At 43.1% G+C, this 25044-nt stretch overlaps 1 protein-coding gene across 1 annotated transcript in view; it reads left to right on the top strand.

Annotated features, from left to right (window-relative positions):
- The window catches only part of DHX57 (DExH-box helicase 57), a 179218-nt gene that overhangs the window by 31612 nt on the left and 122562 nt on the right, over positions 1-25044 (top strand). Inside the window, exon 6 of the mRNA XM_030195898.1 lies at positions 18672-18793. Within this exon, the coding sequence (XP_030051758.1) occupies positions 18672-18793 (122 nt within the window). The remainder of the gene's footprint in view (positions 1-18671; positions 18794-25044) is intronic.

Here is a 25044-nt window from a genome sequence, read left to right as displayed (position 1 = left end):
ACAAAATTACAGAGCACATCCGAGAACATGGATTACTGAGACCAAGTCAGCATGGCTTTTGTGTGGGGAAATCTTGCCTGACCAATTTACTTCAATTCTTTGAAGGAGTGAACAAACATGTGGACAAAGGGGAGTCGGTTGATATTGTGTATCTGGATTTTCAAAAGGCGTTTGACAAGGTACCTCATGAAAGGCTACAGAGGAAATTGGAGGGTCATGGGATAGGAGGAAATGTCCTATTGTGGATTAAAAACTGGTTGAAGGATAGGAAACAGAGAGTGGGGTTAAATGGGCAGTATTCACAATGGAGAAGGGTAGTTAGTGGGGTTCCTCAGGGGTCCGTGCTAGGACCGCTGCTTTTTAATATATTTATAAATGATCTAGAGATGGGAGTAACTAGCGAGGTAATTAAATTTGCTGATGACACAAAGTTATTCAAAGTCGTTAAATCACGACAGGATTGTGAAAAATTACAAGAGGACCTTACGAGACTGGGAGACTGGGCGGCTAAATGGCAGATGATGTTTAATGTGAGCAAGTGCAAGGTGATGCATGTGGGAAAAAAGAACCCGAATTATAGCTACGTCATGCAAGGTTCCACGTTAGGAGTTACGGACCAAGAAAGGGATCTGGGTGTCGTCGTCGATAACACACTGAAACCTTCTGCTCAGTGTGCTGCTGCGGCTAAGAAAGCGAATAGAATGTTGGGTATTATTAGGAAAGGTATGGAAAACAGGTGTGAGGATGTTATAATGCCGTTGTATCGCTCCATGGTGCGACCGCACCTTGAGTATTGTGTTCAATTCTGGTCGCCGCATCTCAAGAAAGATATACAGTGGGGGAAATAAGTATTTGATCCCTTGCTGATTTTGTAAGTTTGCCCACTGACAAAGACATGAGCAGCCCATAATTGAAGGGTAGGTTATTGGTAACAGTGAGAGATAGCACATCACAAATTAAATCCGGAAAATCACATTGTGGAAAGTATATGAATTTATTTGCATTCTGCAGAGGGAAATAAGTATTTAATCCCTCTGGCAAACAAGACCTAATACTTGGTGGCAAAACCCTTGTTGGCAAGCACAGCGGTCAGACGTCTTCTGTAGTTGATGATGAGGTTTGCACACATGTCAGGAGGAATTTTGGTCCACTCCTCTTTGCAGATCATCTCTAAATCATTAAGAGTTCTGGGCTGTCGCTTGGCAACTCGCATCTTCAGCTCCCTCCATAAGTTTTCAATGGGATTAAGGTCTGGTGACTGGCTAGGCCACTCCATGACCCTAATGTGCTTCTTCCTGAGCCACTCCTTTGTTGCCTTGGCTGTATGTTTTGGGTCATTGTCGTGCTGGAAGACCCAGCCACGACCCATTTTTAAGGCCCTGGCGGAGGGAAGGAGGTTGTCACTCAGAATTGTACGGTACATGGCCCCATCCATTCTCCCATTGATGTGGTGAAGTAGTCCTGTGCCCTTAGCAGAGAAACACCCCCAAAACATAACATTTCCACCTCCATGCTTGACAGTGGGGACGGTGTTCTTTGGGTCATAGGCAGCATTTCTCTTCCTCCAAACACGGCGAGTTGAGTTCATGCCAAAGAGCTCAATTTTTGTCTCATCTGACCACAGCACCTTCTCCCAATCACTCTCGGCATCATCCAGGTGTTCACTGGCAAACTTCAGACGGGCCGTCACATGTGCCTTCCGGAGCAGGGGGACCTTGCGGGCACTGCAGGATTGCAATCCGTTATGTCGTAATGTGTTACCAATGGTTTTCGTGGTGACAGTGGTCCCAGCTGCCTTGAGATCATTGACAAGTTCCCCCCTTGTAGTTGTAGGCTGATTTCTAACCTTCCTCATGATCAAGGATACCACACGAGGTGAGATTTTGCGTGGAGCCCCAGATCTTTGTCGATTGACAGTCATTTTGTACTTCTTCCATTTTCTTACTATGGCACCAACAGTTGTCTCCTTCTCGCCCAGCGTCTTACTGATGGTTTTGTAGCCCATTCCAGCCTTGTGCAGGTGTATGATCTTGTCCCTGACATCCTTAGACAGCTCCTTGCTCTTGGCCATTTTGTAGAGGTTAGAGTCTGACTGATTCACTGAGTCTGTGGACAGGTGTCTTTCATACAGGTGACCATTGCCGACAGCTGTCTGTCATGCAGGTAACGAGTTGATTTGGAGCATCTACCTGGTCTGTAGGGGCCAGATCTCTTACTGGTTGGTGGGGGATCAAATACTTATTTCCCTCTGCAGAATGCAAATAAATTCATATACTTTCCACAATGTGATTTTCCGGATTTAATTTGTGATGTGCTATCTCTCACTGTTACCAATAACCTACCCTTCAATTATGGGCTGCTCATGTCTTTGTCAGTGGGCAAACTTACAAAATCAGCAAGGGATCAAATACTTATTTCCCCCACTGTAGTAGAATTGGAAAAGGTGCAGCGAAGGGCGACTAAAATGATAGCGGGGATGGGACGACTTCCCTATGAAGAAAGACTAAGGAGGCTAGGGCTATACAGCTTGGAGAAGAGACGGCTGAGGGGAGACATGATAGAGGTATATAAAATAATGAGTGGAGTGGAACAGGTGGATGTGAAGCGTCTGTTCATGCTTTCCAAAAATACTAGGACTAGGGGGCATGCGATGAAACTACAGTGTAGTAAATTTAAAACAAATCGGAGAAAATGTTTCTTCACCCAACGTGTAATTAAACTCTGGAATTCGTTGCCGGAGAAAGTGGTGAAGGCGGTTAGCTTAGCAGAGTTTAAAAAGGAGTTGGACGGTTTCCTAAAGGACAAGTCCATAAACCGCTACTAAACGGACTTGGAAAAATCCAAAATTCCAGGAATAACATGTATAGAATGTTTGTACATTTGGGAAGCTTGCCAGGTGCCCTTGGCCTGGATTGGCCGCTATCGTGGACAGGATGCTGGGCTCGATGGACCCTTCGTCTTTTCCCAGTATGGCATTACTTATGTACTTATGATGGTACGCAAATACATCAGCCAGTTTAGTAACTCCCTCCCCCAGTTCTCTCAATGGCACCAAAGTGCTGTCCGGATTAAGCACGTGTTCCAGATGGGAAATACCCAAAGCTGCCCACCTCTGGAAAGTGTTGTTATCCTGACCTGAGCAAAAATGAGCATTTCCTTGGATGGGTTATAAAGTTGAGATGTAAGGAGAAACACCCCATAATTCTGAAAGGTCCTTCCATAGATCCCACAATGGTTGCAGTAAAATACTGCCCCACGCAGTAGATGGTAATTCTTTGCCTGATACCTGTAAAAGAAAATTAAGATGCCAAGGCTGAAATAATTCCTTCTCCACTCTAAGAGGGGTGTAATCCTCTTGATCTAAAAGCCAATTGCTCAGATGCCTAGCAAGATAAGCCTGATTATACTTATACAGATCAAGTAAACCCAATCCTCCCACTTTCCAATTACCCATTAAATATGACAACGGCAGCAGCTTTCCTCCTTCCCCCAACAAAAGCGAGAGAAGCATTAATGAAGACTATGAATGCCCTTCCGCTGAAGCTTAAGTGGGAGCATTAGAAGCATATACAACCATTTTAGGAAATCCCATCATTTTAAATAAATGAATTTATCCATGAAGCTTCAGAGGTAATGCTTGCCAACTGGGAGACATTGAGGCAATATAACTTCGAGGGACGCATAGAGGGAAACAAATCCCGAGATATCAAGAAGCGACTCAGCTCATTGTAAAGGAAACATACCCTCTCAATCCTGCAGCACTTGGTCCGATGATGCAAGAGCCAAAGATTTTTGAAAGTTGAGATGAAAACTGGAAAAATCCCCATATTCATAAAATAATTCAACACAATGCAGGGCTGAGATTAGTGAGGTGAACTAGTAAATCATCTGCAAAAACAGAAATGTTAAAGTTTTGAAAGTCACTCCCCTGAATCTCTGGATGAGCTAAAATGTCCCGAATAAGTGGATTCAAAGTTAAAACAAAAAGTAGAGGGGAAAGGGGCAGCCGAAACAGTGTAGAAAAAAATCCTATTGGCCCACATGACTGCTGATGGATTTGAGTAAGATCCCGCATGGCATCCAAAAAGAACCCTGTAATATCATAGGCCTGTAGCTCCTTAAAGAGGAAGATCCAGTGCACACGATTAAAGGCCTTTGCAGCATCGAAGCTGACAAAGAAAGAAGGTATTTTATGAATATGGGCTAATTCCAAGGATGCCAGGGGCAGACTCAAGAAAAATGTCAGGAAGTATTTTTTCACGGAGAGAGTGGTGGAATGCCCTCCCGCGGGAGGTGGTGGAGATGAAAACGGTAGCGGAATTCAAACATGTGTGGGATAGGAGTGGAGGAGTGGCCTAGTGGTTAGGGTGGTGGACTTTGGTCCTGGGGAACTGAGGAACTGAGTTCGATTCCCGGCACAGGCAGCTCCTTGTGACTCTGGGCAAGTCACTTAACCCTCCATTGCCTGCCGCATTGAGCCTGCCATGAGTGGGAAAGCGCGGGGTACAAATGTAACAAAAATAAAAAATAAACATAAAGGAATCCTGTTCAGAAGGAATGGATCCTCAGAAGCTTAGCCGAAATTGGGTGGCAGAGCAGGTGGTGGGAGGCGGGACAGGTGGGTGAGAGGGAGGCGGGGCTAGTGCTGGGCACACTTCTATGGTCTGTGCCCTGAAAATGGCAGGTACAAATCAAGGTCAAGTAGCACATATGAGTTTATCTTGTTGGGCAGACTGGATAGACCGTGCAGGTCTTTTTCTGCCATCATCTATTATGTTACTATGTTACATTCCTCTCTACCAGCACAGCTTCTGAGAGCACCTTTTCTATTGCGGAAGGACTGTGGAAGACAGGAGAGCTAGACTGAATCCCGAGATGGTTCATGACCTGTTATTCATCCACAGATTTAAAAAATCATAACAGTGCTTCATAAGGCATATTTCTCCCCCACCAGGGCATACAGAGCAGATTGTATTTTGTCCCCCTGGACATTTTAACAGGGTGGATTTAGGGTTCCTTGTGATGCCAGCTATTGTTGAGGTTGGAAAGGTAGAGGGTGGTGGGGGTGGGTTTTATTATAGTTGCTTGTTCTTGTTTTCTATATGTGATTTATAAACAACAGTTATACAGAATATTGTTCCTTTTTATACTTTAATAAAAAGATTTAAATATAAAATCATAAGTGTTTGAGGTTTGTGCAAATGAGGACAAACTTTGCCTCAGAGATATTTTTTGATGTCTGGGATAGCAAGCTTTTAATAAACCAGAAACTCGTCCCTGTGTCATTCTTTAATTTGGAGCACAAAATGCAAGATCATAACTTCATTACTTGCAATCGCATTACACACAAAAAAAATGCAAAGAGTATCGCCCATCCCCGCGGACCACCTTACAGTTCTTAGTCATGTAGTTAAGGCAGGAGTGACCCCCCCCCCCCCCCCCCCCCAAGTGCTCCGGTCCATGCTGGCTCCACTCGCAAAATGGCTTCCGTGATCTCTTGCACAATCATTTTGAGGTCATGGTAACAATTTTGAGAGTAGAGCCACCATGGGAAGGAGCGACTGGGGATTGCTCCTACCCTGACTACACCCTTAAACCACCAGGGATTGTAAGCCATTTTCAACCCAGATATCATCCCAAATTCCCAAATGTGATGTGGCACCATAAGCAGAGTGTGTGCGTTGGTGGTTCTTTAACACCATATACATATTGTCCGCAAAGGCTAAGACTATAACCACAGTTTGCCCAAAAGAACCCTCTGAGCAGATGGATCCATCCTAATCTGATACAGAAAGAGCTCTGAAAATTAAAAAAAAAAACCAAAAAAACAGGGTTAATAGGGGCAGCTCTGCCTGATACCTCAAGAAATAGGAGAATATCCTGATTGAATTCCCTTAATCAGGATCGCTGCCTCTGAGTATATAATGCCTGGATTGCCTGAGTGAAATAGGATCCAAGATCATAGGATTCTATCATATGAAACAAATATGACCACCCCAGCCCTTTCAACTACCTCCTCAGTATCAAAGTCCACTAACAAAAACTTATGCACATTTAGAATAGATTGTCTATACCTTGCAAATTTTTCTGAGGGGGGGCGAAGAGTGGGTGTTTCTGTGCTAATCAGTTAGTGTATCTATATTACTGTGCGCTAACTGATTAGCGTGTGAGCCCTTACTGCCTACAGAATAGCTGGTGGTAAAGGATCACACTAATGGCAACATGAGTGCATGACTATTAATTCAGAAAGTGGGAAATAGGCCATTTTCCAGCGACAATAAAAATGGCCTTAGTGCACAGTAAAAACACATGTAAGGGTACGCTAAGGCCATTTTCTACAACTTTGTAAAAGGACCCCTGAATAAGTTAGCTTTGGGAATGTGCATCTCTTATGAATTCTGCACAGTACAGGAAAACATGCAATTCCATTTCTATTCTTCAGTGTGCACTTCATATTTTCTGGCTTCTTGGACTTTAAATTTTTTGTCAGCACATTTCTATTACTCTGTATTCTGCATGTATGACCAGGATAAGGTATTCTGCTAGTGCAACCCAGCTTGTTTTGTTTTTCCAATATGAATATTGGTATTCTAGAGCCTGTGAGAATGCTTGCAGGCAGGATGTTTGAAACTTGGGGAGTTATTTGGTATGGTATGCCATGCCAGGTTTTCCTAGCTCTCAGAATGAGTCCATTCTCTTGAGACGGGAGGAGCTGAGGGAGACAGAGGTACATAGAGGAGACCTACAGGGATGTTGTAGAGAAGTCCCACCTTCAGTCTGGCAGCCACTGTGCTACCTTGGAGAAGGGAGGTCTCCTCAAAGGGTGAAGTAGGAAGTAATTCTGTAGCCAGGATCTGCCTACCAAGGGATGCATATCCCCTCGCATCGAGGATGTGTCTCCAGGAATTCTGCCCAGACAGGAAGGGTTAGGACAATTGTTCTAGTTGGTGGTCCGATCATTAGGCAGGTAGATAACTGGGTGGCTGGTGGACGTGAGGATCGCCTGGTCACTTGCCTGCCTGGTGCGATGGTGGTGGACCTCGCGTCACTTAGATAGGAATTTTGATAGGGCTGGGGAGGAGCTGGCTGTCTTGGTACATGTGGGTACCAATGACATAGGTTCTAGAAGCCAAATTTAGGCTTTTAGGTAGAAAGCTGAAATCTAGATCCTCCATGGAGGAATTTTCAGAAATGTTTTCCATTCCACGCGCAGGACACAAGAGATAGGCAGAGCTCTGATGTTTCAGTGTGTGGTTGAGATGATGGTACAGGGATAAGGGATTCAGATTTGTAAACAACTGTGCAAAGTTCTGATAAAGGGGGAGCCTATTCCGAAAGGATGGACTTCACCTTAACTGGGACAGAACCAGGCTGCTGGCACTACAATTTAAAAAGGAGATAGAGCAGCTTTTAAACTAAAACGAGAGGGAAAGCCAACAGTCACCCAGGGGCACGTGGTTCGGTGTGGAGTATCCTTGAAGGATGCTATTGAAACAGGACATTTAGGGAATCCCAATAGAGAGGTTTCAACAATGGTGAAGGAAAGCCAGGAGTGTTTAAGGGGAGAGCGGAGTAAAAGGATGCACATTATTTCCGTCAACTTCTAAACAGCTTGTAAATACAAGGAAAAAAACACAATTTTTAAGTGTCTATATACAAATGCTAGATGCCTAAAAAGTAATATGGGAGAGTGAGAGTATATAGTAGTAAATGAAGAGGTAGATATCATAGGCATCTCAGAGACCTGGTGGAAGGGGAACAATGTGTTAACAGGGTACAAATTATATCTCAATGATACTGGATCAAATTGGAGGAGGGGTTGCACTATATGTTAAAGAGGGAATTGAATCAAACAAAATAAAAATTCTTCATGAAACAGAGAGCAGTGTGGAATCTTTATGGATAGAAATTCCATGTGTGAAGGGAAAGAACATACTGGTAGCATTGTACTACTGTCTGCTGGGACAGAACAAACAGACAAATGTTTACAGAAATTAGGAAAGCCGGAAAACTGGGCAAAAGTATAATAATGTGATTTCAATTACCCCAATGTTTATTGGATAAATGTTACATCAGGGAGCGCTATGGAGGTAAAATTCCTAAATGTAATAAATGACTGCTTCTTGGAGCAACTGGTCCAGCAACCAACAAGAGGATAATCATTTTAGACCTAGTCCTTAGTGGAATGTAGGGCATAGTATGAGAGGTAATGGTGTTGGACCTGCTGAGAAACAGTGATCATAACATGATCAAATCTGAACTAATATCTGAAGTGAAATTGCAAAGGATATATACTGCAGCAGCATTTAATTTTCAAAAAGGGTGGACTTCCGGTGGAGCTGCCGGCCAAGATGGCCGCCGCAAGAGAGAGCTCCAGCTAGCTGCGATCGGGGACCCCACCAAAACGAGATAAAATAACTCCCAGAGTCGGCGGTTTTGCTTCCCCTCCCCTCCGGAAGATGCAGTGGCGCGATGGAGACCCGTAAACCCCGATTCGGGGGCAGAAAAGGAAAGAAAGGGCGAGGAACAGATCGACGACGGATGTCCGCCCACGTGGTAGTATAGCGCCGAGAAAAGAGCGCTGAAAACCGCAAGCTGAGAAATCTTCTTACCAGGCATAAAAGTGAGTAAAAGAACTCGGCGAAGTTAACGGCGAAACGAAGGGGGAGAGGGGAGGCGTGCTGCGAGGCACGGAGGAAACAACAAACGCAGCCCCGAATGGCGATCGCGAAGCAGAATGTACAAGGTTCAGAGAATTTAAAGAACTAACAATAAAAAGAATCGTAAATAGCTCTCCAACCCAGTGCAATAGCCAGCAAAATCGGAAGTCTGGGTCTGGGCTAAAATTTGAGCTATCACAGCAGTGAGCCACGAGGCTCCCCAAAGTAGTCGGTTAAAGAAGTGATATCAACAAACTCCACAGACAGATCAAACTGTGGTTATCCCCAAAAACTGTTTGCATGGCGACTAGAAGTACAAAAAAAGAGCTGGAGAAGGACAAAACTAAGAGCGGAGGACCAAAAATGTCGGAGAAAAATCCGCCTCCATCGCCGCCAGTGAGCTCGGTTTGGGCCTCAGAAATAGTAGCAGAGGTGAGGATGGCGGTAGAGGAAACCATGAGCCACAAGTTACAACAAATAATTGATAAGCTTGATGGCATGGACCAAAGGTTTACTACATTTACTAATGAACTCCAGGAGGTCCAGCAGCGGATAGGTGACGTAGAAGATGCCTCACAGGAAGCCTCCAAATCTATTGAACACCTCCAAAAAACGGTATTAACTTTAGAAGAGAAAGTGGATGATTTGGAAAACCGTTCGCGTAGAAATAATCTCAGACTGATAGGCATACCAGAGTCAATACCAGATGCAGATCTGAGAGACTTTCTGGAACCCAGGCTCACTAAGCTATTGCCAAATCAGAGCACAGTGGGACAACTGAAGATAGAACGGACGCATCGTCTGGGGCCGAGGAAGGAGGCAAATGCACGCCCACGCGTGGTCATACTGAGACTTCTTAATTATCAACATAAGATGGAGATCCTAGCAGCTCTTCGGAAAGGAGGAACGTTGGAAGTGGAAGGACAAAAGATATTATGCTTTCAAGACTATTCCACTAAAGTGTCCTTTCAACGTAAGCAATTTTCGCCCATTTGCGGGCGACTACACAAAATGCGGATAAAATTCAGCTTACTATATCCGGCTAAACTCAGGATTCAACATAATGGGACAGTGAGAATCTGTGACACGGTAGAAGCCGCTCAGACACTGGTGGACCGCCTGGAGAGAGACAGTTCGGAAGCATCAAGAGACACATGAGTAAAAAACCCGAGATTCATCAGTGGGAGTGACATTGCTGAACGACAAGGGGCAGCGAGAGGCAGAAGATCTGTAACTATAACTGTTGTGATTACTAAAGTTGGTCTTGATACTGTTATTTGATGTTATACAAGGGGGGCTGTGAATTTAAGGGGGAGGGAGGTAATATGTAACATAAGCAAAAAGTAGGGGTGGGGTCCCTGATCGGTAGCACGGAGGCAGACAGCACATTTGGTGCTGTTCAGACTTGGGGAAGGGGGGAAGACGGGAGGATGGGAGAGGGGAAGGGGGGAGGGAGGGAGGGAGGGTAGAGGGAAGATTAGGTATTACAGGGTAGAAAGGGAGAAGGGCAACACAAGGAATACACAAAGAGCTTCAAAAGGAGGGGAATCTAGAGAATTCTTACAACATCAGAAGTGGGAGGGGTATAGGCTGGGAGACCCCTCCTGCACACAGAGAGATAATTGCCAGGTGCTCAAAAAATGCTTGAGGATATGTGATGGTCCTTAAGGTGGTGACATGGAACGTGGGAGGTATCTCATCACCGATTAAACGGCAGAAGATCCTCCAAGCACTTCATAAGCAACAGGTATCGGTAGCAATGCTTCAGGAAACACACTTAACAGCCAAAGAACATGAGAAATTATGTCGATGGTGGGTAGGATCATATTATGATTCACCAGCACTGGGGAAAAAAGCAGGGGTAATAATACTGATCAAGAAAGGGATCCATATCGTTACCCATAAGATCATAGCAGATAAAGAAGGAAGATATGTGTTGGCACACCTGACAATAGAACGTCAACCCATGGTTTTGTGCAATATCTATGCTCCAAACACTTATAACAAAACATTTTATAAAAAACTTCTACATCACCTAACAGGTCTAGAAGGAGTTCCCCTGCTGTTAGGGGGAGATTTCAATGAAGTAGGAGATCCCAACTTGGACAGGTCACATGGGGATAAAAAGAGGAGAGCGGGAGCAGAATCTAGAGGAATTGGGCTACTGAGTGGGGTCCTTGACCTGGTGGATGTGTGGAGAACCTTACACCCGTTGGAACGAGATTACACCCACCTGTCCCGGGCGCACGACACCATGTCGAGGATCGACTATATTTTTATCTCCCGTTCACTATTTACAAAAATTCGCAAGGCGGAAATAGGACCCATAAAAATATCAGACCATGCAATGGTAATGGTCTTATGGGAACCCACAGAGAGTAAGGCTAGCACATACCAATGGAAGTTCCCTACAAGGTTATATAAAGACAGAAAATTTCGGGAATTTATACTAGCCAAATATAGACAGTTTCAAGACACTAATCAGGAGCATAGGGCGACCCCCATATTATACTGGGACACAGCAAAGGCAGTATTAAGGGGTGAGATTATTGCGTATACTAGCCACCAGAAAAAGATATGGGAAAAGGAACTGCAAAGGTTAGAAAAAGAAATCACCCGCTTGAGACGCGAGTATGGACGCCATCATGATATACAGCTGAAAGTTAAGCTTTTAGAAATGCAGGAAACACTGAATGAAAGAATACACGATAAAACACAAAAAAATTATATGTATTATAGGTATCAATTATACAAATATGCAAATAAAAGTGGTAGGATGATGGCCAGGATGGCAAACCCAAGACAAGGAAATTATAAGATAAACGCGTTATATTCTTCAGAAGGGGTGTTAGAAAATAAAGATGAGTGTATAAATCGTATCATGCAAAAATATTATCAGAGGCTTTATGCTTCACCTGACCCGCCCCCGATGGATAGTGAGATCTACCTGGCGGGACAGGAGCTCCCGCAGATGGACACACAAAGTCTGGCCATGTTAAATGCTCCCATGTCAACAGAGGAGGTATCATGGGCAATACAGCAAGCGCCACTAGGGAAGGCCCCAGGCCCTGATGGATATAGGGGAGAATTATATAAATTGATGAAGGAGGAAATAGTAGAACCCCTTACCGCAATGTTTAACATGATAGTGCAAGAGCAACGAATGCCCACGTCACTACGAACAGCACAGATTATAGTACTTCCAAAACCAGGAAAAGATGTACAAAAGCCTGAATCATACAGACCTATTTCGCTACTAAATTTTGAAGCAAAATTGTTTGCAAAAGTCCTGGCAAATCGTTTGTCCCGAATATTACCAGATGTTATAGAAGAATCACAGGTAGGGTTTGTACAGGGCAGAACTATTACTAAAAATGTAAGAAAGATATTGGTAACATTAGAGGAGGTATTTATAAAGGACACGCCCTCAATATTAGTAAGTTTCGATGCCGAAAAGGCGTTCGATAGGGTGGTCTGGGATTTTTTATTTGGCACACTAGATGCATATGGCATAAGAGGATTATTCCAGGACGCAATCAAAGCCTTATATTATCTTCCACAGGCCCAGGTATGGGTTAATGGAATATTATCCCCATCATTCTCTGTCCATAGAGGGACCAGGCAAGGATGCCCCCTGTCACCTTTACTGTTTGTGTTAACGCTGGATCCACTGCTTAGAGATATCCAGCGCAGCCCTGATGTGCAGGGAGTCAGGGTTGGCACAGAAATTTTTAAAATAGCTGCCTTCGCTGATGATTTGCTGGCTCATGTAATTTCTCCAGAGACATCACTGAAGGCGCTATTAGAATGTATGGCAGAGTATGGGGATTTCTCTGGCTTTAAGCTAAACCTGGAGAAATCAGAAGTATTAAGTAGGAAAGAGGATCAAATGGGAGAGTGGCACAGACAGCTGCCATTGAGGAGGGCAGGGGAATCCTTTCGATACTTAGGGGTACGATTAACTATGGATACTACCATCCTGTACAGGATAAATATTGACAAGCTGCTACAAGATACCAAAAGGGTTCTGGAAAGATGGAATTACCTGCCTTTATCATTAATAGGCAGAATAAATCTCTTCAAAATGATCATATTCCCGAGATGGCTCTATATCTTGCAGGTGTTGCCAATACATATACTGAGTAAAGATTTAAGGAAATTAAATAGGATGTGTCGGCAATTTGTGTGGGGGGGAAAGAAGTCTAAACTACGATTTGAATACTTATATGATGGGTGGGCTCAGGGTGGATTGGGTTTCCCCTGTATTAGACGTTACAATCAGGCATGTCTTTTAAGACACATCAGGGATTGGATACTTAACACACATCAACACACGCCAACTAGCTGGGAGCGTGCATTCTTTGACCCGTGGCACTTGAATTTCCTTCTGCAGGCAAAAACAAAGAGTTTACCAACTACCTGCAGAAGAAGTATACTGTTGCAACCATTGCGACGTGCTTGGCAGTCTCTTATGCATAACTGGGGACAAGACCCTAATGTTAGTGACCAACTTCCAATACAGGGAAATAGGGACTTCCCCCCCGGATTGGAGAAAGGGGTAATGGCTAGATGGTTGGAAATGGGAATCACTCTATTTGAACACTTAATGAACGAAGAGGGGAATCTGCATAGTTTTCAGGACCTGCAGCAGAGACAGGTATTGGCCCAGAGGGATTATTATACATATAGACAATTGCATCATTACTGGCATAGTTTGGATCAGGCAGCCCTGGGCACAAAACTGGGTCAGAGGGTGCGGGAATTCCTGGAAGGGGACGCACATGGACAGGTATCAATATCGAGCCTACATAAAGCCCTGGTCCCACTTGGACCCCCCAGAACATATGAGAAGCTCAAAGACAAATGGAGCAAAGACTTGGGATATGAGCTGAAGGGAATAAATTTTGCAAAACTAATTGGAAGCATACCTGGGCAGATGGGGGGGGGCAGAATTACAAGAGAGTCAATTCAGGGTTATTCACCGAGGCTATATAACACAATCTCAGGCTGTAAGGGCGGGATGGAGCTCTGATTCTCAATGCCTTAAATGCCACAGAGAGAAGAACACATTTTTGCATGCATTTTGGTGGTGTGATAAAATAAAAACATTCTGGAGAGCGATACAGGAGTACTTAGAACAACTATTGGGACAAAGGTTACACCCCTCTTGGAGAGGAGTACTTTTGAACAAAACTAATGCATATGGGATATCGGATAAAAATTTGGAGGTATTTTTATGTAAAGCATTTGCAGTGGGCAAAAAATGTATATTGAGACATTGGATGCAGGAAGAACCACCATCTGTATGGTTATGGAGGAATAAGCTACATGAGCTAATGTTGTGGGAGGCAAGAGAAGCATATGACAACTTGAGGAGAAGAAAGAAATTTCTTAACGTTTGGAATCATTATTTACAAAATATATCCCACAAAGCCAGAAGTGCTGTACTTAACAGGCTGGGGTCGATATAATGAAGCCAGAAGCCCACGTGTAAGCAATTAAGGACTGGGCAAGGTTTGATGAGAATGTTAGTAGGAATCATGAAGCTCAAACTCAGAGGTTGTTGCTTCTCATTTCTTGGAAGGGGCGGAGGGGGGGGAGGGGGGAGGGGGGAGGCAGTAAATGTTTTAAAAAAAATGATGGGATAGGCATGTTGTAAGTTATGTTGTTAATATAGAAATATTGGAAAAGATATAAAATGTAAACATTTCATATGCTTGAACTGGAGTATGTCCATCAATAAAAACCGTTTATATATAAACAAATCAATAATACACAGAGTAAAACAAGAGACATAATTATTGGAGATTAATATAAAAAGTTTATTGGTTAAGCAATTGTCTGGTAATAGTACAGGACCACATTCATGAATACTTAAGAAGGAAAGGTAGGGGGGGAAGTTTGGGGAGAATTGGATGATAGAAGTTTTAGGTTCATTAATATATGACGGAATTATTTGTTATTAGATTTATGCTGATGGACACAGAATTGTCTACCATGGGATCTCATCAATAATAATTGTTGAAATATTAAAAGTTAAATATAGAGTACAGTTAAAAGGGGGAGGGGATAAAAGTTATATATAAAAATTTGATGACTGTACGCAATGCTGTATTCTTGAAATGTTACATCGCTGAGTTCTGTAAAACTGCATTGATGCCGCCATGTTAAGGTGGATTTGTACTTTTTGACTTGTCATCAATAAAAACCGTTGAAACATAATTTTCAAAAAGGGTGATTATGATAAAATGAGGAAAATGGTTAAAAGGATCAGCAAAGATTAGGACTTTAAATCATGGACATTGTTTAAAAATACCATCTTGGAAGCCCAGAAAGAAGAGCAAACGACAGCCAGCATGGTTAAAAGGTGACATGAAAGAGGCTATTAGAGCCAAAAGGACCTAAATGAAGAAAATAAGAAGGAACATAAGCACTGGCAAGTTAGATGCAAAGGGTTAATACAGAAGGCAAAAAGACTTTATTAAGAGAATCTTGCCGCAGAGGCAAAAACCTCACAGTAACAACTTTTTCAGGTACATCAGAAGCAGCCTGTGAGGGAATCCGTGGGACCTTTAAATCATGAAGGAGCAAAAGAGGCACTCAAGGAGGGCAAGGCGACATCAGAGAGACTGAATTAATTCTTTGCTTCCATTTGTACAGAAGAAGATAAGAGATCTACCTGTACCACAAATGGCTTTCAAGGATGATGATGCAAAGGATCTGAAAGAAATCTCGGTGAACCTGGAAGATTGCTGAGCCAAATTGACCAAGAGTAATAAATCACCTGGACCAGATGGCATGCACCCTAGGGTACTGAAAGAACTTAAATATGAAATTGCTGATCTGCTGTTGAGATCTGTAACATGTCGTTAAAAATCATCTGTAGTACCTGAGGATTGGAGGGTGGCCAGTGTAACACCATGGGTAATCCATGAAATTACAGACTAGTAAGCTTAATGTCAGTGCTGGTCAAAATAATGTAAACTATTATAAAGAATGACATTACAGAATGCTCCTTATTTAGCAAGCCTTTTTTAAAATATTCTGGGTGTTGTGCACATCCCAACATGAGTGTCCCATTTCCTGCTTAGATGCCCTGTGTAAAATTGGCTTCACATTTACTAATTGCATTGCTGTCCTGACCACAGTGGGGGAGGGAGGAAGGGGCACCTCTTATTTGGCCCCATGGCAGGAACAGGGATTGGTGATTGCAGATGACACTCCTTAGACTTTATGTATGATGGAGGGAGAGGGGGAAGTTGCGTAATGCTGTGGAAGCATTATTCCAACCCTACCTACCAAATTAGAAGGGGAGGTGGGGTCAGCACCATCGCTGCACATCTTGGAGGTCATATTGGGAGAGCAATGGCATTCCTTTGTACATGGCATTCTGTGTGATCACACACCTAAAAGCCAGTCCTGGTAATATCAAGAATTTCCAAACAAAGGTAGGAATTCTAGTTATTTAGTGATAGTCAGTTGTGGTTTAGTTAACCAGTGCCTGTGCATGAGCATATGTTAGCAAGAGCTGGCAGAGGAGGGCCTGGTTTTCACTGGTGATGTTCTGTGAACTACATGTATCATGTTTATCACCCTATCAAGTTATTGGTGATACCTAGTCAATACATAAACATTTTGATGCTTGTTGTTTGACATTCTGCAGGAACTGTAATGTTTACACTATCAAAAAAAATCAAAGGAAGTGGGGTTCTACTAACAACCAATAAAAATAATGCAAATCCTCACATAAGACAATAGCATGAAGAAATCTACTAAGATCACAAGGAGGAAAAAGCCTCAGCAAACCCCAACCAGCTAAAGCTTAGTCTTTCATGGGCTTCATTGCAATCACAGGCATAAAAAACCTCCCGTGTCACAATCATATTATTGAATAAACATTACTGTTTTTTAGGAACAATTTGTTTTTCTCATCGAAACTTAGTTAAGATGCCCATTTTCACAGCAGCACTTCTCTGGCTATCAGTCCTCCTCCAACGATGGCCAGCGTTTTTGAAAAACTACGTAAGGGATTGGTAGGACTTTCAAATAAGAACACCTTAAAAAAAAACAGTAAATTTTATATCTTCCTAAAATGGACACCAGCAGATTTCAGCACGTACTTTCCGTAATCAGTTCAATCCTATGTTGCAGCTTTACCAGGGCTCAATTCTCAAAGATGGTGTCAAGCAAGTCTAGGAGTAGGGGTGAATCAATTACACTTCCAGCCAAACTGGTAGTATGCATGTCTTTATTCAGAACCACTCATTACAAGACCCAACACAGGGTCATGTTTCGACGGGAATCATCCGTCTGCCTCAGGGGTCGCTCACTGAAAAAAGAGGATATCTTATGTGAGTCAGTGCAAGATCAACTCTGTAGAAAAATGGAACTGCTAAACTCTGCAGTATACAGCAAGACACTGTCAAAACTGATGACCAGAGCTGAGTTTAAAAATCCATCTGATGGTAAAATTTGCAAACTGAGAACTGATACTTCCTGCCAAATATCTTTTGTTGTGTATGTGATTCAGTGTCCTTGTGAGAAATTATACGTTGTACAAACATCATATTCTTTTAAGACAAGAATGTTGGAACATAAAAGTATTGTCATCACACACAAAGATACTTCTTTAGCCAATCATAGCAGAGAATTTAAATCATGATTTTTTTTTCATTAAAATGTATGGTGATTATTTGATGGTGACTGACGTAAGTGCTTTTTACAGGTTAAACAACTTTGGATGTTTAAACTCAATACATTGATACCTATGGGTTTAAATGGGAAAATGTAATGTTTCATTTCTTTTGATTCATTTAACTATTTGGAAAGGGTTTAAGCTGCTGTTCCACCTTCTTTATTTTAATTGGCATCTTTGAGAACTGAGTCCTGGTAAAGCAGTGATATAGACTGAGCTGATTACAGAAAGTAAGTGTTGAAATCTGCTGAAGTGTCCAGTTTGGGAAGATACGAATTTTACTGTTTTGTTTTTTTGAAAGTTCTGTTATTTGAAGAAGTCCTTCCAATCCCTGATGCAGTTTTTCAAAACATTGGCCCTCATTAGAGGTGGACTGATAGAGAAGCACTGCTGTGAAAATGGGCTTCTTAATATAAGTTAAGTTTCTCTGAAAAAATACACAAATTGTTCCTAAAAAAATGTTTATTCAATAATATATGGTTTGGACACGAGGGTTTTTATGCCTATGATTGCAATGCAGCCCAGGGAAAACTAAGTTTTAGCTGGTTGGGGCTTGCTGAGGCTTTTTCCTCCTTGTGATCTTAGTAGATTTCTTCATGTTATTGTCTTATGTCAGAATTTGCATTATTTGTATTAGGAACTGTAATGTCCCAAAAGGGGATTACTGGTCCTGTTCATTGTCTCTGAAACGTTCAGTTCAATCCATAAGTGTTTCTAAAACCTTTATCCTGTTTGACCCCTTTTTAACAATTAAAATTTCATATGATCCCCATACGATGATGAAAACAAAATAGCAGACCTTTTCTCCTTTCACTTACCCAAAGCGTGAAGGTAGCACCTTATAGGCCGATTAACAGGAAGGCCATGCAGGAAGGGGAGAACCTGTGAACATTCATTGACTTAGTTCCCATGCTGATTGTCACTATTGGACAGAGGGTCACTGTGGAGGTCCAGAAGGAAGGGGGGCAGCTCTGTTTATGTAAACCTCTCCTACCACCACAATCATGCACCAATGACATGACCACATTTGGTGTCTCAACTAACAGTTTGGGAACCATGCAGTAATCATTTCTCTCAAATTGCTACCCATGTCTGCTAGTTTGTCAGTATAAACCATTAGTTTGTTTAAATCATAGTGTTATATTCTACATTGGTACCTTTATGTAGTGCTAGTATAATACGCCATGTTTCTGAAGATCTGTCTGCTCATGGTGCTTACCCACAGAACGAGGTCCATGTGCTATTCTCTACTGAGTTTTGACCAATATGCATCTGTTTTTCTTAGGAGGCTCTATATATTAATTATGTGATTTCAGTCTTCTAGAAGCTACCAGGCAATGCTGGAAGAGCGTCAGAAGCTGCCTGCATGGCAGAAAAGAGAAACTATTCTAGACATACTGAGACGACACCAGGTGCTTGTGGTGAGCGGTATGACGGGGTAAGTATGTGGTTTCTTCAAAGCATGAATTAAATGCAGGAAAATAATCATTTGCTCTGTTTGAGTCCTAAACTTATTATAAAAAGATAAAAGAAAAAATGCTTAGCTTATTCATGTGAAGAGTAATTTTATATGGGAAAAAAAAAAAGAACAAACCTCCACAAGTCTCAAAAGACACCAAACACATAGCAAAGGCAACACCACCACACACTGCACAGCACTATAAAGTGCTAAACAGATCTTTATGACTGATAAAATAGGACTTGACACGGGCCTTGTTTTGGCTGCTTCAGACAAGAACATAATCTTGTTGAATACACAACTATTCTGTGGTGTATTAGGCGCAGTATTTATTTATGTATACTATACTTTTTCACTCAGACTCCTGATTCAGGCCTAGTGGCCAAAATATGGCCCTAGTCAAGTCCAGTTCTATCAACAATGAAGAGTAATTTTATAACAGATTGGCAGGGTTGAGAGGTCAAGCAAGTGCCTATTTGTAGCTTATTTTATAAAGGCACATAGGTGTGTTTATAAAATTGCTCCATGAAAGAGCCAAGATGGCAAAGGAGTAAGCTGCATGGAAAGAAGCTTTGTCTTACCTGGCTGTTTCCTTTGTTTTTTTGAGTGTGTGTTTTGCTGGATGATGGGGAAGAAGAGGGTTAAGAGCTGCACTGTCCCCTCTCCAGCCCAGCTTAGATCTAGGTATCATTGTGGACAGTATGCTCATATCTTTTGCTCAGTGTGCTGTGGTGGCAAAAAAAAAAAGCAAGCAGAATATTAGGAATTATTAGGAATGAAATAGAAAATAAGGCAAATAATATTATAATACCTCTGTATCACTTCATGGTGTGACCTCACTTGGAGAATTGTGTGCATTCTTGGTCACTATCGCAAAAAAGACATAGGGGAATTAGAAAAGACTCAAGGAAGGCAGACCAAAATGATAAAGGGGATGAAACGTTTCTCGTGTAAGGGGTGGCTTAAGAGGTGAGGGCTCTTCAGCTTGGAGAAGAGAAGGCTTAAGAGGGATATGATAGAGATTTACAAAATCCTAAGTGAAGTAGAACGAGTAAAGGTGAATCAATTGTTTGCTCTTTCAAAAAGTACAAAGATGAGGGGACACATCATGAACTTATGTGGAAATACTTTTAAAACAAATAAAATAGGTTTTTAGATAGTGCTGGGGAGGAGCCAGCTGTCTTGGTATACACATGGGTGCCAGTGACATAGGAAAATGTGGGAGAGGTTCTGAAAGTCAAATTTAGGCTCTTAGGTAAAGCATTTGGCAAATTGCGATTTGAAAGCGCCAAACCCCTCTGAGAAAAACTGCACTGGCTTCCAATCAAAGAACATATTACCTTCAAAATCTGCACCCTGGTCCACAAAATTATCTACGGCCAAGCCCCAGGATACATGACAGACCTCACAGACCTACCAAACAGAAACGTAATCAGACCATCTCGAACAGACCTAAACCTCCACTACCCAAACTGCAAAGGACTTAAATATAAAGCAACCTATGCATTCAGCTTCTCCTATATAAGCACGCAACTGTGGAACGCACTGCCAAAAGCTGTGAAAACAACCTACGACCATCTAAACATCAGGAAATCACTAAAAACCAACCTGTTCAAAAAGGCATACCCTACCGACTCAACATAAATACCTACACCCTGCAACACAGCAAAACCAAAGCTCGTAATGGACACTATCCAGCTTATTTTCGAAAGAGAAAAACGCCCAAATTCCGACCTAAATCGGGAGATGGACGTCTTTCTCTTGTGGGTGCCCAAATCGGTATAATCGAAAGCCGATTTTGGGCGTTTCCAACTGCACTCCGTCGCGGGAACGCATAAAGTTGACGGGGGCGTGTTGGAGGCATGGTGAAGGCGGGACTGGGGCGTTGTTATCGACTGAGGAGAGATGGGCGCGCTCGGCCGATAATCGAAAAAATAAAGGCGTTTTTAGCCAGAATTTAGGACACATTTTTTGGACCCTGTTTTTTCACGAACAGGTCCCAAAAAAGTGCCCTAAATGACCAGATGACCAACGGAGGGAATCGGGGATGACCTCCCCTGACTCCCCCAGTGGTCACTAACCCCCTCCCACCAAAAAAACCCGAACTTTAAACTTTTTTTCCCAGCCTCTATGCCAGCTTCAAATATCATCCCTAGCTCCATGACAGCAGTAGTAGTAGTAGTAGTAGTATGCAGGTCCCCCGAGCAAATTTAGTTTAGTTGGTGCTGCCCGGACCCATGCAGAGAGCAAAAATCGGAAGAAAAAAAAAAACATGCAGGTGCAGTTGGGGACGTCCAAATTAAAAAATAGTAAAAGGGAGATTTGAACCAGCCACCTTCTGATTCCCAGGCCAGTGCTCTAAGCACTGCACCACATGAATCAGTTGTTTAGACATCCTTTCCTTTCCATTAAGTCCCTCCAAGTTTCTGTCAGCCAATCACAGCTCGTTTAGGGTATCCCAATAGTGAGGTTGCAGTAGAGACCATCGTAGACCAGGAGGCATATTTTCAAAGCACTTAGCCTTCCAAAGTTCCGTAGAAACCTATGGAACTTTGGAAGGCTAAGTGCTTTGAAAATATGCCTCCTGCAGGTGTCTGTAAATAAAAAGCAGACAAAAGATTGCAAATTATCACTGTCAACTGCTGAGCAAGATGTAAATAGGAACAACAAACAGAACTATTGTTAATAATATGAAATTTAATATTAAAATCAAGCATGGTACCGAAAGATTGGAGGGTGGCCAATGTAACGCCAATTTTTTAAAAAGGCTTCAGAGGTGATCCTGGAAATTATAGACCAGTGAGCTTGATGTCGGTTCCGGGCAAAATGGTACAGACTATTATAAAGAACAAAATTACAGAGCATATTCAAAAGCATGGATTAATGAAACAAAGCCAACATGGATTTAGTGAAGGGAAATCTTGCCTCACCAATCTATTCCATTTCTTTGAAGGGGTGAGCAAACATGTGGATAAAGGTGAGCCGGTCGATATTGTGTATAATTTGACAAAGTACATCATGAAAGATTCCAGAGGAAATTGGAGAATCATGGGATAGGAGGTAGTGTTCTATTGTGAATTAAAAACTGGTTAAAAGGTAGAAAACAGAGAGTAGGGTTAAATGGTCAGTGCTCTCAATGAAGAGGAGTAGATGGTGGGTTTCCCCAGGGGTCTGTCCTTGGACCGCTGCTTTTTAACATATTTATAAATGATCTAGAGATGGGAGTAACTAGTGAGGTAATTAAATTTGCTGACAACCTCACTATTGGGATACCCTATCTTCCCTGTTTGGGTGGTATCTTTGAAAGATACCTTGTTCCGAGCCATGTGCTCCTGAACAACTGTCGGCCTTTCCCCAGTTTCTAGTTTAAAAGCTGTTCTATCTTCTTTTTAAATGCCGATGCCAGCAGCCTGGTTCCACCCTGGTTAAGGTGGAGCCCATCATTCTGGAATAGGTTCCCCCTTCCCCAAAATGTTGCCCAGTTCCTTACAAATTTAAAACCCTCCTCCCTGCACCATCACCTCATCATGCGTTGAGACTCTGGAGCTTTGCCTGTCTCTTGGACCCTGCGCGTGGAGTGGGGAACACTTCTGAAAATGCTACCCTTGAGGTTCTGGATTTGAGCTTTTATTTATTTTTATTTGTTACATTTGTATCCCACATTTTCCCACCTATTTGCAGGCTCAATGTGGCTTACATAGTACCATAAGGCATTTGCCAAGACCGGTAGAGAAACAAATACAAGGTGATATAGTGGTTGAATAATGGTATATGTGTTTCAGGTACAATGGGATCGAGGAGATGAAAGGTGATATAGTGTCCATTATGAGCTTTGGTTTTGCTGTGTTGCAGGGTGTAGGTATTTATGTTGAGTCGGTAGGGTATGCCTTTTTGAACAGGTTGGTTTTTAGTGATTTCCTGATGTTTAGATGGTCGTAGGTTGTTTTCACAGCTTTTGGCAGTGCGTTCCACAGTTGCGTGCTTATATAGGAGAAGCTGAATGCAAGGTTGCTTTATATTTAAGTCCTTTGCAGTTTGGGTAGTGGAGGTTTAGGTCTGTTCGAGATGGTCTGATTACGTTTCTGTTTGGTAGGTCTGTGAGGTCTGTCATGTATCCTGGGGCTTGGCCGTAGATAATTTTGTGGACCAGGGTGCAGATTTTGAAGGTAATATGTTCTTTGATTGGAAGCCAGTGCAGTTTTTCTCAGAGGGGTTTGGCGCTTTCAAATCGCAATTTGCCAAATGCTTTACCTAAGAGCCTAAATTTGACTTTCAGAACCTCTCCCACATTTTCCTATGTCACTGGCACCCATGTGTATACCAAGACAGCTGGCTCCTCCCCAGCACTATCTAAAAACCTATTTTATTTGTTTTAAAAGTATTTCCACATAAGTTCATGATGTGTCCCCTCATCTTTGTACTTTTTGAAAGAGCAAACAATTGATTCACCTTTACTCGTTCTACTTCACTTAGGATTTTGTAAATCTCTATCATATCCCTCTTAAGCCTTCTCTTCTCCAAGCTGAAGAGCCCTCACCTCTTAAGCCACCCCTTACACGAGAAACATTTCATCCCCTTTATCATTTTGGTCTGCCTTCTTTGAATCTTTTCTAATTCCCCTATGTCTTTTTTGCGATAGTGACCAAGAATGCACACAATTCTCCAAGTGAGGTTACACCATGAAGTGATACAGAGGTGGTATAATATTATTTGCCTTTTCTATTTCATTCCTAATAATTCCTAACATTCTGCTTGCTTTTATTTTGCCACCACAGCACACTGAGCAAAAAATATGAGCTTACTGTCCACAATGATACCTAGATCTAAGCTGGGTTGGAGAGGGGACAGTGCAGCTCTTAACCCTCTTCTTCCCCATTATCCAGCAAAAGACACACTCAAAAAACAAAGGAAACAGCCAGGTAAGACAAAGCTTCTTTCCATGCAGCTTACTCATGACTTTTCCAATTATATCTATGTACCAGATTCCTTTTCCATATCATCATGCTGATCAATCCATAGACTGGTGGGTTGTGTCCATCTACCAGCAGGTGGAGATAGAGAGCAAACTTTTGCCTCCCTATATGTGGTCATGTGCTGCTGGAAACTCCCCAGTATGTTCTCTATCTCAGCAGGTGGTGGTCACACACAGCAGCAGCTCTGGCTAGGCCTCCAAGCCTAATTTTTAGGTTTTGTTGAGTGCCTGGGGTTGAGGGCTCTTCTTGAGCAAGTGCAAACCTGGTGGCGCCAGGTCCCTCCTTTTCTCCCCCCTCCCGCTGGCTCCGTTAAAAAAAAAAAATTTTGAACGTCCTTAAAGGCGTTTATTTCGACGTTTATTTAAACGTTTATTGCAGCTACTCACTGGGACACCAGGTCGTTACAGCTCGGAGCGGAAAGCAGGTAATTTTTACCTTTTTATAGCGGGCAGGGGGTTCCCCGATTGATCTCCACGTGGCATATGGCGTCGGAGGGCGAGGGCGCAAAGAGTCGCTCCCCGGATCGCTTGGGCGCTTCTAGAGGGGATGCGGGGGTCTTAAAGTCTGATTCGCCCTTGTTGGGTGACAGTTTCGTGACCGATGAGTGTCCCGGTCCTTCCTCCGGTGTGGCGGTTTTTCCCGCCATAAACGCCCATCCCCCGCTGCTCGCCTCCGCCATCTTGGCCGGCCATGCGGCTCGGACGGCTTCTTCTTGGGCCGCCCTTGAGGTAGGAGACATTAATGCCATGAACGCCCTTAATTTGGGCGACGGCACAAAAGCGGCTAAAGTTAAGCGCCGTTCTTCCCGCGCGGCTCCTTCGCGGAGTGTCGCGCCGGACGCCATCTTGGATGCGCAGCATGTCTCTCCCCCGCTCTTGCGAGCGCCGGTTGAGGGGGCGTCTAGGGCTGTAGCCCAGGCTGCGGAAGTGCACAGTCTGGGGGGTTTCTCCCCCGAGTTTGTTTTGCTGCTGCATCAGGCCTTCCTTATGCAAAACGCTGCCCCGGCTCCCTCGTCTGGTAAAGAGGTTGAGGCCCCCGGAGGTAAACGTCCTCGGGTTGATTCCCAGGCCTTGGAGGACTTTGTCTCCTCCGATGTAGATGAGGGCAGCGTATCTGAGTTCTCCCAACAGTCCTTTGCGGATTCCTTGGAGGAGACGGATCCCCGCTCGGATGGAGCGGATGACTCCTCTGCAGCGCGGCTTTTTAGCTCAGAGGATTTGCCCAACCTGTTGGTGCAGGCCATGGGCATTTTGAAGA

The sequence above is a fragment of the Microcaecilia unicolor genome, chromosome 3 (assembly GCF_901765095.1).
Source record: "Microcaecilia unicolor chromosome 3, aMicUni1.1, whole genome shotgun sequence".
Classification (NCBI taxonomy): Eukaryota; Metazoa; Chordata; class Amphibia; order Gymnophiona; family Siphonopidae; genus Microcaecilia; species Microcaecilia unicolor.
The sequence above is the reverse complement of the archived record's forward strand: the minus strand, read 5'-3'. Positions and strand labels throughout refer to the sequence as shown.